The sequence below is a fragment of the Poeciliopsis prolifica genome, unplaced genomic scaffold (genome assembly GCF_027474105.1).
Source record: "Poeciliopsis prolifica strain line A6 unplaced genomic scaffold, Auburn_PproV2 SCAFFOLD030, whole genome shotgun sequence".
In the NCBI taxonomy this organism is placed as follows: Eukaryota; Metazoa; Chordata; class Actinopteri; order Cyprinodontiformes; family Poeciliidae; genus Poeciliopsis; species Poeciliopsis prolifica.
In genome coordinates, this window is record NW_026562405.1 from 3,244,596 (window position 1) to 3,259,008 (window position 14,413).

The following is a 14,413-nucleotide window of genomic DNA, read 5'->3' on the forward strand; positions in this document are numbered from 1 at the left end:
AAAGTCAGTGTATCTCTTTGCATCTGCACATGACAAATGCAATATTCTGAAGCTAAATTAAAAGTGGACGCTCCCCCCCCCCTCCTTGTATTAAAGTTCTTTATCATATTGTATCATTTTGTCTATTGCAGTTCAAAATAACCTGATTTGTTAAATATTTTGGCAGAGCTGGTGTTTCATAGTGCATTTAAAATTCTAATATAAAAAGAAAGTAATTCAAAATACTGAGGTCCAAAATAAATATTACTGCTGTTTATTTATTATTAGCAAATGCACTAGTTTGACTTTAGGTAATTGAAACTTACATTTGACCTTTATTGTTTTTCTATTGATCTCCATTTTTGTCCATCTAGTCTCACTGGATTTGTAATGTCTAACTAGTATGCTACAACTTCATCATTAGTCATTGTGCAGCTTGTCATAATATGTTTGAGCTTCATTCAGTAAGAGTTTAACTTCTGCTTTAAAACCTTTCATTTTAATTTTGTCACATATAATGCCTCAAGAATTAAATAGACTAATTTCCACGCATGATTCTGTTAGAAAGTTATGAGCGTTCAACATCTGACAAATGTTTCTCAGTTGAAATCAGATGAATCTAAGTTTCCATCCAGCAACAGCTCCTTCTGTTGGTCATCAATGTGGCTGCAACATCTAACAGTAATGCATGTTTATACATGGAGAATTTATATACACACAATGCGATCTCTCAGAATGAGACAATTTAAGACACTTATGTTGAGAGTTGTTTTGTTGAAAGCCCAGAATGAAAAACAGACAATAGGGAGGGTAGAAGGTGGGGGTGGGAGGTGGAAGACAAACTCACCTTACAGCATCTGTTCAAGAGGAGCCGCCTGCTTCAGGCTTCATTTAATTTTGCGAGTTTGGACAACTGCCTGAGCAGGTTCAGGCAGAATACACACCTCTCACTCCTGCTCCAGGCCCTCCGTGCAAACAGGTTTTTCATCCTGAGTGAGGCTTTCGACATGTCAGACGGCAGGAGGAGAAAAGCGTGGGTGTCTCTAAAAATCTTGCAACTGGAATTTGTTTTATTATCTGCCAGCTGCCTGCTCCCTGCTCGCAGCAGATGATACAATCATAAAACATGTTTTATAACTGTTCTGGCAGATCCCATAAGGTCTTCTGAAAGGATTTCACTTAGAGGACAATATGTGTCTGTAATTAAGAAGGTTTAATTTGCCCACATTATTCCAATAAGCACATCAAACAAAGGCAAGATGAAGGAAAAGGACAAGATTTTTCACAAATTCTGACAAAAATTTTGTAAATAGAAAAAAATCTACAACAGCTTTCATTAGGACAGATTGTGTTAAATATACAAAGAGGATTGAATCATCACACATGAATAGAAACCTACAAAAATAAACACACTTTTTCAAAGATGCTACACTTCTTTAGCGGATACTACTTTCACCGTGACAATTTTTGATTCATACTCACTGCATTTAGGAAAAATTGAGGGACACAGGAAGCCTAAATATCATAGTTATTAATGGTATAATCAAAGTGAAATAGAGCCAAATGTCACAAATTTTTGATCTACATTATTCGTGAGATATTTGTCTTTGAGAAAACATTGTGTCACTTGGAAAAAAAGTTTTTGGTTTATTTGTTTTCAATGTGACACAAGAAACTCTTCTACTTCTGGCCCTATATAGGAACAGGTCACAACACAACATTGAGATGAAAAAATCAACAGAAACACATAAAGTTGAACATCTTTGAAGACTAATCTTATTGCTTTTTTCTTTAAATGCTAATTGTGACATTTTGTGATAAACACTAATTTGGACATTTCATGTTAAATCAGACTAAGCTACAAAGGTTGAACTTGCGTCTGACACCTGCAGGAGGAAATCTGCGTAGCAAAGAGATGGCACTGCTGCAACACTGTTGGTTACCACTACTCATCTCTGATAGTGTAGGAAAGTAAGAGTCACAGATTGGCATGAACTTGCAGCATTCACGTTACAGTAGTCGTTAACCCACTGTAGGTAGCAATGCTTGTGCTAGTACTGTGGTGCTGAATAATCATTGGTTTATTCACAAGCAATTTTGCCATCAAAGCTGGAGAGTGCAATGGCAAAGGCCTGCACGGCACACATGGGGTAGTTATAGTCCAGAGTGAATATATCGTCAGCTATCCTTCCAAACTGCATCACAATGTAGTCCACTGGAAAAAAAGCAAAAATATATTAGGAACTCAGAGCTGATCGGAGGAAAGTGGGATATAAATCACTTAAAGTGCTGCCAAAATGTATTTGCCACTTTAAAGATTTCTTGTTTTTGCCTTTTTTCATTGACAAAATCATTACTTCCAATACAATCCTTGGTATGCATAGATTACGGTTTAACAGGCGTGTGAGCTGCATTAAGGCCAGAAGCCTTTAGAGGAGATTTCTATCAACAGTCATGCAGGGTTATGCTGAAGTGCACAGGAGTTATGCAGCAGGACAATCAGGGCTGACCCAAGGCAAAAGCAACCGAAGCAACGTAGGGCCCAAGGGAGGTGACTTTCACATTTTTTTAGTAATAATTTCTATGTCATTATAATATCAAAAACAAGCAATTTCACTATGAAGTGATTGTTTTTACAATAATATATATTTGATAATGTATGTAGAAATTATTTTATTGATAAAAAGAAAAAATAATAAATTGCTCTTGGGGGGCCCCTGCTTACTTACCCCAGTAAGTAAGCAAAACAATGTCTCAAAGAAGGATTTATCCTTCAGGGAGGGAGAAAAGAAAGGTGAAGAATAAAAAAAAAAAGCCTAGACAAAGGTTTGTTTTAATGTGCATTGGTAATGTAAAAGATTTGTAAAGCTGCTAATAGAAAATTAGCTTTGTAGCGACCTGGAAAGGTCCAGTTCAACAGTCTGACATTTATGCTCGGGTTTGTGTGAAACTGAGTTTAAACTTTAAATGAGTTGATTCCCATGGTTGGCTCTCTATATTTCTGAGGTATTTTGGGTAAACAGGAAACTCATGCTAAAAACACTTGAATTAAATGCACTTGAATTAAAACAATTCTGCAAAGAAGAGTGGGTTAAAAAATCCCTCCACAGAAATGTAGAAAATTGATTTCCAAACTACTAGAGGGTGTCACAGCTCCTGGATAGTTTTTTTTCTTTAATGAATGAAACTGAATAAGTTTTTGTCTGTTGCTAAAGAAAAATATGTCTAATAGGAGGCAAATACTTTTTCACTTGTAAATGTGCTTAGCAACCAGTTTTTGAGGGACTGCTAAGGTGAGCCATATGCACTCATCTGATCTTTTGTGTCTTCCTTGAACTTGTTTTGACAGTAAACCACTTTGTGTTTCATTGTCCCACACATCCACATCTGGTTCCAAACAAACCAGACTGTTTGTGGGAAAAAGACAGATGTATAAGGAGAACTCACAGTCCTTGTTGTGAACTATCTGGAAGTTCTTGACGGAGGCCTGTGTGACTCGACCGTTGAAATTCAGCACATGAGAGGCAGTTTCTTCGTTCCACACGGGAGTCTTGTTGTGGAGCTCAATCAGATTTTCCATCCTTCTATTCTGGTACCTTACCAACAAGCCGTCACATTCCTGTGGTCAATTGGCAAAACATAAGTCAGTGAGCATCAGCAAAGAGCAATGAGATTTTGCCCACTTGCCTTGTTTGGTTTTCATAATAAACAAAACCTAAATCAAGCTTTTAAACATCTGGCTCTTCTGCTGGCAACCAGAGAGGGTGCTTTTGTTCATTTGCATATTTAGTTTTTAATTTGGTGGTTCTGTTTTGGTGTGGTTGTTTTCTTAAACAAAAAAATGCTGGAAATGCTTTCAAACCAAAGTTTAGAAAAATCTTTTCCTGACTACAGAAGTAAAAAGGTTTGTTTAAGCAAACAGATATTATTGGAAAAACAAATGAGCCATGATCACAATTTAATGGGGTGTAAATTTTCATAGAGTCTCCTTAAAATACAGTATAAGTGTAACTAATGCATGAGCAAAAGAAGTGGTGCTGGGAATGTTTTAAATTTCAGTTCAGTTGCATGAGTAAGCCTCTTTTCAATTACGCTACCCCGACATGAAGAGCATTCAAAGAACATGGAGTGCATCCAACAGTTTCATGCTTGTAATGCCTACTTTAAGTTTTGTGTGTTTTTTTTAATGTTTGTCTTGACTATTAAGATCAGTTATAACTTATGTGTAAGTAAGTTAAAAGTCAATTCAACTAAAAGAAAATGAAACTCTTATGTCATTTTGTGTACAGTGAAGTTTCTGATGAAGCTTACATTTCTGGGCCTGAGTGGGACTCTCTCATTGTCCTTGCTCATTCCTGGAATGATGACCGTCATCCGTCTGGGCCCTTTCATTCCTAAGACATTTGTTTCCTGAGGTGAGAAACAACCATATTCAAAATATTTACATTTCTTCTCTTCAGTATTCAGATCAGAATACATCCCTGTAAAGTAGCAACCAATAAATTCTAAGGCAACTCACATAGATGATGCCAGCTAGCTCTTGCCGTGCATTAGACATGTCCGGAAGAGCTCTTTCTGGATTTAGAGCGTTATCAAACACTGTGAATTTAGTTCCCATTAAATTGGACCTGGTTAAAAAAAGATATTTTGACTTCCACAAATAGATTTTAAAAACATAATCGTTCAATTTGTCCGACTTCTTTTGACATACCTTAGCTTTCCGACAAAATTCTCACCACCTCTTGACAAGTCCGTGGCATCAATGGAGATGAGGTAATTTGAAGTTGTGCTTTTCTTTCTTTTCCTTCCAGCCAACAGGAATGTCTAAGAAATGTGATCACAATGAGCCACATTAGATCCTCATGAAGAAGGTTGTCAATGTTAAAAAGTGTTTTATCTTGCTGAATGATTGTTATTTTGGTAATTTTGAAGTGCACTGCAGAATCTCTGAAATATTAGATTAAGTGGACAGATTGGCCTACCTGAAAGTGACTTTAAATCACTTTCTAAACAGCTTTGACTGGTCAAACATTTCCACTCCTATTCACAATGTTTATTCTGAGTCTGACATCTTTAGTTGGTTCAGAAACTACTTCTCTGAAGAAGAAGACAATGAAAAGATATAGGTCCTTCTCAGAGTCATTGTGTAAAACAAGAGGTATTTCACAAGGTTCATCATTTAACCACACTCTTTTTGTTTTCAATATATGATGCTGTGTTCATCACAGCATCATAACACATTTGACACATTGCTATCAAAATTTATTTCCTGACAGTTTTATATTCCTTTAATAATTTAGAATCTGACATTATGGAGCATTTTTACTTTGAAAACGTTTGATGTAGACTAAATCAAATAATATGTGTCACTCAACTATTGGATGATTAACAACCTGATGTTAAAATACAACATAGACAATCTTTTGTTCCAACTGAGGAGAGAGTATGGTCGGTGTTACATTTTAAAACCTGACAATGTTTTTGCTGTTTGGACCAGGCCTGTTATCTGCATCATCAGGTATTACTGAATATCAACACAATGCAAAAAAAAAAAAAAAAAAAAAAAAAAAAAAAAGAATGTTATGTAACCTGAAATTTGGATTTGGTACATAATCTGTTGATAATGCACCTTACTTTTCTTTCTATGTGACCAGAATTAGACAGGAACCTTAAGAGGCAGCAGGCAAACATAGGTAATTTTCTGGTAAAATGAATGCCAACTTTGTAACTGTCTCAGTTCTTGGTTACGTCATTTGTAAACCATAAGGGTGCAAATGGCGATGATTTTTTGGCCAATCACTGATCTCCAAAAAGCCTGACCTCCAAATTCCGATTATGGCTTATATTAATTTATTATTATTTTTTTTTTTAGAATTTACACTAAATATCGCATCACAGTTTTTAAATTGGCAACAGTGAAGTGGCTATTGTTAACCTAACAGATGCAGACATGATCTAGTGGCAGAGTCTGTCAAACCTTTACAGAGGCAGATAAGATTAGAGGATAAGACTGAATTCACAGGTAAGTGTCGGCTCATACTCACCTGATCTCCCAAGCTTAAGAAAATAAGACCAATTTATCATCACCTCTCGTGATTCCTCTAGGTATCTGAATGTCAGTTATTATCCTTTTTTTAACTTGAGAAGACCATGGTAGTCAACATTTTAGGCATTATAAAATATTTATTTTACTTTGTATTCACTCAGCAATTCATCCTCAGCTGTACAGAAATAATTCTTTGTCCATAAATGAATTATTTCGAATTTACTGACCAATCAACACATTTCCCTCAGTTTATTAATGAGTGTTTCCTGACCTTTTTCTCATTGTCTAGATGAAGATAATACAGAGGATAAAGGCTCTTATCCACTCCTCTCTGGTCCCGTGTCACTCTGCATTTCACCGTCACACCCTGTGGAGCCGGCTCCATCACAAACGTCTCCAAGTCATCAAACTCAATCTCAGGTGAGGGAGCTCTCTCCTGATTACAGGACAAGGAATTATTACATTTTACTGCATTACTAACTCTAAATGTTTGTTGTACTGTTTTACTACCATAACATAATTAAAATAAGCTTTACTTTTTTTGAAAAAACTTTTTCAGAATTTAAATTACCTTCTTCTTCTTTCCTTTACCCTTTTTTTTCTTTGACTTTTCTTCTTTCTCCGATTCAGATTCATCACTCTCTTCTACCTTTGCTATAAGAGAAGACGCTTTTATTAGACAGGTTAACAAACCCAAACCGTGGAAGAAATGTCAGGCTAAATTGCCTTTTTTCTTTGTTTTTTTGTCTTTTTCCTTATCTGCTGTTGTCTGAAACATAGATGCTGAACCAGCAGTAGATTTCTTTTTTGATTTGCTTGACTTTGTCTCTTCTTCACTGTCATCACTCTCTGATTTGGCAGCTGTTTGGTAAACACAGATCTTAGTTGAATTCCATGCATTTATAAAAACAAATGTCTTTGTTAAGATTGTTCTCTTTACTCAAAAGAACAAGAAGCTATTATAGTATTAAACTAAAATCAGTTGTTAAAGTTTATTCTGATTTTATGTTGGACAGTGCGTAAAGAAATCTGGAGGTCTTTCCAGTAAGTAAACATTTGTTTTTTTCTACACAACATATTAAACATAAGGAAAAATATGGTAAGGTTTTAGAATTAGTACAGTAAGGAAAATCTATAAAATATTAAGTATTTAATTACCTTTCTTTTTGCTTTTAGATGATTTGTCCCCATTTATCATAAACATTGATGCAGGTTCTTTCTTCTTCTCCTTGTCTTTTGATTTTGACTTTTTATCTTTGCCATCAGAATCTTTGTCCTCTGCAAATAAGAAAACAGTAGAGTTAAAAAAAAAAAAAAGAATTACACAATTTACCCATGAAATGGTTAGGAAAATAGACCCTGAAATAAAAACCAGTAATAAAAACAGATTTTGAAATAACCAAACATTAAAGACAGAGGGATAGGAAAATGTTGTTGAGTTAGTGCCAAACCATCCGAGGTCAAATTAGTAACGTATTGAGGGTGGGACAGATGTGGAACAAAAACAGTAATTTAGAGCATAAAGTCTTGATTTTGCATGCATTTTGTTTGACATCTGCTTTTGCTGCTGCAAGGTGTTTTGTCATATTCAAGAATTTTAGGAATGTGGAAAGAATTAAGGCTTAACAGCTATTTGACCATATTTAGATGTCAAATGCATTTCTTTGCCTGTTCTTTTTTTTATGGGAAAATTGTTTAGAAAGCAAATTTTATGGCCTCTTGTTACATGAGGAAGTCGTTTGTTCTTATGTGTAGATTCCAAAAACACAAGTGACTCACTGAATCTCAGAATGCGAGGTTTGTGTGAAGGATTCAAAACTCCCCGCTCAAATTGGTGCCATAAGACCTGCGACTTCAAAACCTCGATTACACCTACAGTCCTGTTAAAACTTGCAACCAAAACCAGTTCCAAGGTAATGAATCTGTTAGAACATGCCCCAATACTTAGCCCTGCTAACAAATAAATTCTGAAAGATGTGCTTTGTGTGTGTGACGTTGACAGTAACAAACGTTAGGACGCTTTAGGACTGAAAGCCCTAAGATTGATAGTAAATAAATGAGAGATTTTAGTCAAATAAGAAATTAAATGTTTTAAAATAGTTCTCTTTTAAATTCATGCATCATATCTCCAGGGGTCGGACTAGAGCAGCGGATACTAACTGAGCCAAAACTGCATAATGATGAGTGTGATATTTGAATTTTCTCCCTCTTTGCGAAATTTTGTGTCAGGGGAGAAGCTGTATTGCCATTGATTATATCATAATAATTTGCCTTATAAACAGGATACACAAGACACAAGTATAAAAGCAAGTATCGTTTTCTGTTAAGGACATCATGACAGTGCTTCTTTATTAGACAGTATTCTGTTTAGAATGAGCAGACATGTTTCGTGCTGAAACTTTAAAGATTGATAGGAGAAAGCTTTAATGTACAAAATGAAAAAGAGAGTTAGATAAAATCATTTCTGTAAGAAGAACAAATATCAAAAAATAAGAGATGCAATTTTTAAATCTACTGTTTTATTTTATATTTCAAAAAAATTCTTTGGGATACTTTAAGATGCAGAGAAAAGCAAGCTACGTATATTGGTACGTAGCTTCCAGCTTCTTTGCTACATATTAAATTATTTAACACAAATCCCAAATCAGCTTCTCAAATAGCAGAAACTTTGGACATTTCGACATCTACATGTAGTGAAAAAGAATGATTGAAGCTCAAATTGAGAGTCATAAGGACTAAGTGGCTTTGAACATGTTGTTGTGATTGGTGTCAGGTGGGCTAGTCTGAGTACATCATAAAACCGCTCGTCTCGGGGGGTTTTGCAGAGAAAGCCCAAAAACAGAAAACATCCACTGGGCAACAGTTGTGTTGACAAAAAGGCCTGAGAATGACAGAAAGGCAACAGCAGCTCAAAAACCACTTCATTGCAACAAAGGTACGCAGATTAGCATCTCCAAACACTCAAATCTTGAAGCAAGCTGCTGCAGCAAAAGGCCAGACTATTCCTACTGTTGGCAGCGAAGAACAGCTACAAATCACACAAATGTCAAAATTTAGACGGCAGACTCTTTGAATGTTATCTCTAATCAAATCCTGATTTTATGAGCAACATACAGAAAGTTTCAACCGAAATCCCAGGAATGTTTCTGACATCTTGTTGAATCTAAAACACAATGAATTAAAGCTGTTTTGGGGGTAAATAGTGTCCAACTGGGTTCTAGAAAGATATCTTCATAAAGTTACAAGTGAGTGCACATTTATTTAAATTTTTTTACTTATCAAGTATGTTTATTTAATTGTTTATTGTTTTTTTTTTTTTTTTACTAACAACCATCACTTTTGGCTGATCATAGCATTCTTTAAAAAAGATTAAAAGATCTTTAAAAATAAGTATAACAATTTTAAAATCTTCCTGTTTTTTTTCAGAATATCCATTGCTTATCACTGTTTTAATCTGCACCTTTACACTCTGTTGCTCCTGCTGTGAAGACAGCACTTCCACTCACTCACCATTACACAATAAAATAATCTGATCCGCTTACCTACAGTCTGGTCACATAACTGTTGTTTTAAGCACTTTAATGACTTGGACTGCACTGAGTTGTAAATTTTAGCAGTGTTGACTAACACCCAGAAGATTACGGGTTTTCTCCAGTTTTCTAAATACCAGATTATTATTATTATTATTAGAGAAAATTGCACTCATATTCACACCTCAGGTAAGAAAATAAATTGAAAAAATATGTAATGCCAACCTAACAATGAAAAAAAACAGTCTAACCACTGAAGTTCTGGCCCGACATATTATTTTTATACCTTATAATAAAAGAATAATAGCATAAATTACATTATTACTAGCATTATAGAACATATCAAGGCTACAATTTTAAATATTATATGATGCTGTTTTTGTCACGTTACATTACAACTGGTAGCTTTTGTGCTTCTAATAAATTACAGTGACCAAATATTGCTAAATAACTGACACATCTAAAATAAATATAAACATTTTAATGTCTTTGCATTTTATTGTACCTTTAGTTTTAGATTTTTTCTCCTTGGTATTACTTGCAGATGGAGAACTCTCCTTTGTTGTTTTTTTCTTTGTTTTCTTTTTTGGGGTATCCTCCTCCTCATCTTCATCATCCTCTTCAGTGTCTGAGGCTGGAAAAAAAGCAACACATTACTATTTAACTGTTAGACTGATACATGAACTTTGGAAATTTATTGACATTAACATAAACATTAAATGTGAGGTTTATGAACCTTTCATACCATCTTAAAAATTCTAAGCTTCATGACATAATTACTTTATCGTCCCATTGTAATGTTTTCAGAAAACAAGAAAGGACATGAATAAAATATGGAAAAACATTTTTAAAAATATGGATTTTGTACTGTAATAAGTGTTCTGATAGATAATTAGGTAGGGAGATATAGAAAATCAATATTATCTTAATTTGGCCAAAATATGACTTTATTTAATATGACAGTTATTCTACAAGGTTAATGAAATATCTCCCTCTCTTCTGTTTCCACCATTCTAACTACATACTGTGTCCAGTGTATTGACTCACATTTCTTCTTTTTTGGAGCACTTTTGGCTTTCTTTTTTGGTTCTTTCTCTTTATCCTTCTCAGGTTCCTCTTTATCTTTTTCTGGTTTCTTTTTCTTTACTTTTTTTCCACCTATAAAATGTATTGGTTGTAAGATCTGCCTCAGAAACAAATTTTTTTTGTTTTTCAGGCACTTTTGTAGGAATAGCTGAAATAATTCTCACTTTGAGTGGTGGAGGCATCATCTTCTGCTGCATCTTCACTCTTCTTTGTTTTAGTTTTCTTAGGTTTGGCTTCACTTCCGTTGAGCTTGGCTTCAGAGCTACCGTTGGCCTGCTCTTTCTTCTTTTTTGGTTTCTTTCCATTTTCTGCTGATAAATCTTAGTTAGATGTGTGGGTTTGTAGGTAATGACATTTGAGCTGAGATGCAATGACATTTTAGATTAACTATCTAAAAAAATAAATATTTGCAAAGGTATCAAAAACTCACCATTGAAAGGTCAGATGACAGAGAGAACAAGGGGAGGAGAATAGAAGTAAAATTAAGACAAATTGCTTAATTTATCTGAGTAAAATTCTTTGAGTTTAGGTGAATAATCACCTCATTTTGGTTTATTAATATCAGCAAGGAAACTCAGTACAACTAACATGATATCCAAGTTAGATGCTGAAACATCTTTCTAGCATTGAGTCATCTATTACTATTTCTAATAATACAGTGTTTTTATATTCAAACTTGTAAAAACCTTGTTTCCAACCTTTTTTCCCACCAAATACTCATAAAAACATAATATAGACAGATCGAGGTGATTTGCTAATACATATTTATTGTTTTATTGTTATGTCTGATTTAATATACAAGCTCAGGTTTGCAGTAAAAAAATGCACCTGCTGTAATGCCTAGATTTTAAGATGTAAAAGTGTCTGGAAACAAAATGTTATCTAATCATACTTTAATTTCATTTATCCAAACATTCCCATTTGTTGCAGAATCTCATAGTGCATTTTCAACAATATCAATATTGTGTGGGGAGGTGCATATTTTCTTTAGAATCATCCAAATTCTTGATTTTCCATTTTCATGGATTCCAACATAAACCACAGTCACGACACAAGGCTAAAATGACGCTTTGACATTTGAGCGTCATTTGAGCTCAAATGATGCTCAAACTAACATATTAGTTCTTTTCAGAAAAAGAAAAAAAATGTTTTCTGATATTTTTCTTTGTATGCAATCATTTGTACAAGAGATAATGTTGCCCAGAAGTCATATTGATGAATATATAACCCTACTGTTTCTTTAGCTTTGCACTTAATGACTTGTACAAGATGTCACAGTGTTACAAGGAGTAAGCTCAGTGTGGTTGCAGCCGGCGGAAACACAGGGGATAATCCTATTAGGTTCAGATCCTGCATCCATGGAGACTATTTGTGTCTGCAGAAAATTCAAACTCAGATTGATGTGAAGTGTGCTCCAATGTGACAACCACAATGTAGTGAGTTGTTGTTTCCCAGATGTTGAAATCTCACATGGCAAAATCATAGCAATCTGTCCATTTTAAATTAAACATACATCTTAAAATCTAAAAGGATAATCTTTCATCAAATATTATATGTTACAAAAATGTACTTGAAACACCTATAAAAGTGCTAAAAGGCTTGCATAAATATGAGACAAGATATCAACATTTATTAAGCTCTAATTTAATAATTCTGCAGTACTGGATAAGTTAAATAACTTTAGCTGGTTTTTGCTTTGCTTGTTCAATAGTACTCACATATAATGTCAAAATGATTTTTCATTTAAATGGTCCAGTACTAGAATGAGCCATTTCTGTCAGCAGGGATAATTTATAGCAATGTTAAACTTTCTTACCTTTAGCACTATTTATTAATTCACTAGTTTAATTCATGTTAGGATAAGTAAACAAAATTCTTTGCACAGATATGAGTAGAAGATGCAACCATTCTGTTTCCAAAATGACTTTGAAATCTAATCAACATAAAAATCTAAACAAAGGGCAATTTATTTTGTCTTTTGTGTGACTATCTTTTCTAGTTGTAAATTAAAATTGGCACTTTGAAAATGTATATGTAAAAAATCTAGTTCTTACCTTTTCTGCAGACATGGCTTGCTTTCCCAATTAGGATGCACTGTTTACTCTTTTTCAATTAATAGAAAGTAGCAAAAGCAAGCTTCTCACATAGATAACAAAAGAATGAGAAAGCCCTGAACTCAGTGTGATGTCTCCATCAGCAGAAAGTTGCTAATAGGATTTATGTGTAAAGCCATCTGCTCTGCAAGAAACACGTCAACAGGAGAAACCAAGGCAGCCTCAGGAGGAGGGACCTGAGTTGTTTGTTATGTAGGTTAACATTTCGAAGAAGAAATTTACTTTCTTTCACCAAAGTAAAGCTACCGCTTCTCCGCAAATCCTAAATCTCAAGAAAACGATAAGTGACAATGACAGAGCTGAAGGACCTGGTCTATTGTTTTGCAGAAATTCTTCCTTTTAGAAATCTTAGAAATTTAAAAATTAAGAGATGAGTAGAGAACTTTTAATACATCATCTCAATTGGATCAGCAAAATTTTAGAGATTCTCTACCCTGAAGTTACTCTGTGCTTGTACGGATGGCAAGGATTACGAGAGGCTGAAAGTGTGACATCATTCTTTGGTAAGGAGGTCATTGTCCTGCAAATGTCTTCAATGTTTGTCACAAGATTATTTTTCATTATTATAAATGTGAACTTTTAGAATTTACAATGGTGAAATTTTAAAACTCTGCAACACCTCCAGAATATTAACCCACTTGTAGATATCAACTGCTATTCTTCAAACAGGTCAGGTTCAGTATGGTCAGTGTGCTTAAGTAGGTCTGCCTGACTGCAGCATCTTATTGGTTAAGCAACTCTTGGCTGGAAACTGTGGAAAGAGGGTGTGGTGAGGAGTTCACACTCATTCAGAAAACCACAAGGCTTCACAAGTGATGGAAGAGACAAACAAAATAACATAACCACCAAACTAAATACTTCCAGAGAAATACTTGAACCAAGTTTTTATAAGCCAAATTGACAAACTCTAAGCTGGTAATTACCTAAATCTCTTTTCGTAAGGTGAACCTGGAGGAGCAGAGCAGATGCTAAAAGAGGTCTAACCCTGTTTTAACTCTTTATGCAAATATGTCACTAGAAGTAAATACTTTCTCCTCACACAGCTTGCTGGAAAGGTATCACATGACTATCAACAACAATGCACACACACACTCCTCACACACCATCACATCAGGATGTTCTGAACCTTAAAGTGGAATCACTTAGCCTATATATATATATATATATATATATATATATATATATATATATATATATATATATATATATAGTAGCATTTTTAGTAGAGCTTAGACACGAAAAGTTTCATTTTGAACATTTCCATTTTGAAATAGATTGGTAAAGAGGGGAAATCATAATTTTTCTACAGCATCGTGGAAAAGCCTCTGGTGTTTTTTGTAACAACTTAAAACACATTGATTTTTTCTTGCTTTTAATTATTTGAAATGTTTTTATATTTCAAGTAATTGAGCATTCTTATTCATATTTTTCTATTAAAGGACTTGTGCAAACTGCAAGGCAGTAATACAATTGATAATTGAAATCAAATCAAAAATTAGAAACATACAAGTGAACAGATAATAAACCAAAAAGAAAAGAAAACACTGAACACATTGGATGTTTTTGTACTACAAAATTACTAAATTATGTTCCACAATAATGTTTAGAAGTTTCATAGCATTGGGACTCATAAAGTTACTTTAAGAGCTTTATGTAAC

At 34.2% G+C, this 14,413-nt stretch overlaps 1 protein-coding gene across 1 annotated transcript; it reads right to left on the bottom strand.

Moving 5' to 3' along the window:
• Window positions 1-1,173: 1,173 nt before the first annotated feature.
• On the bottom strand, window positions 1,174-12,864 carry LOC129372876 (tubby-related protein 1-like). Its single transcript, XM_055050440.1, has 13 exons — window positions 12,696-12,864; window positions 10,806-10,938; window positions 10,603-10,713; window positions 10,061-10,189; window positions 7,184-7,303; window positions 6,752-6,886; window positions 6,597-6,679; window positions 6,297-6,461; window positions 4,691-4,803; window positions 4,499-4,607; window positions 4,291-4,389; window positions 3,427-3,598; window positions 1,174-2,194 (listed from the first exon to the last, which is right to left on the bottom strand). Exons 1-13 carry the CDS (start codon window positions 12,708-12,710, stop codon window positions 2,061-2,063), a joined length of 1,518 nt encoding a protein of 505 aa, XP_054906415.1. The 5' UTR covers window positions 12,711-12,864; the 3' UTR covers window positions 1,174-2,060.
• Between the last annotated feature and the right edge of the window lie 1,549 nt (window positions 12,865-14,413).

Excerpts from the sequence above, each read along its gene's own strand:
- LOC129372876 (XM_055050440.1), bottom strand. Across the intron at positions 10,190-10,602 it reads TGCTCCAAAAAAGAAGAAAT|CCTCAGACACTGAAGAGGAT; the intron begins GTGAGTCAATAC and ends CTTTTTTTCCAG. Across the intron at positions 6,680-6,751 it reads CAAAAAAACAAAGAAAAAAG|CAAAGGTAGAAGAGAGTGAT; the intron begins GCAATTTAGCCT and ends CTTCTCTTATAG.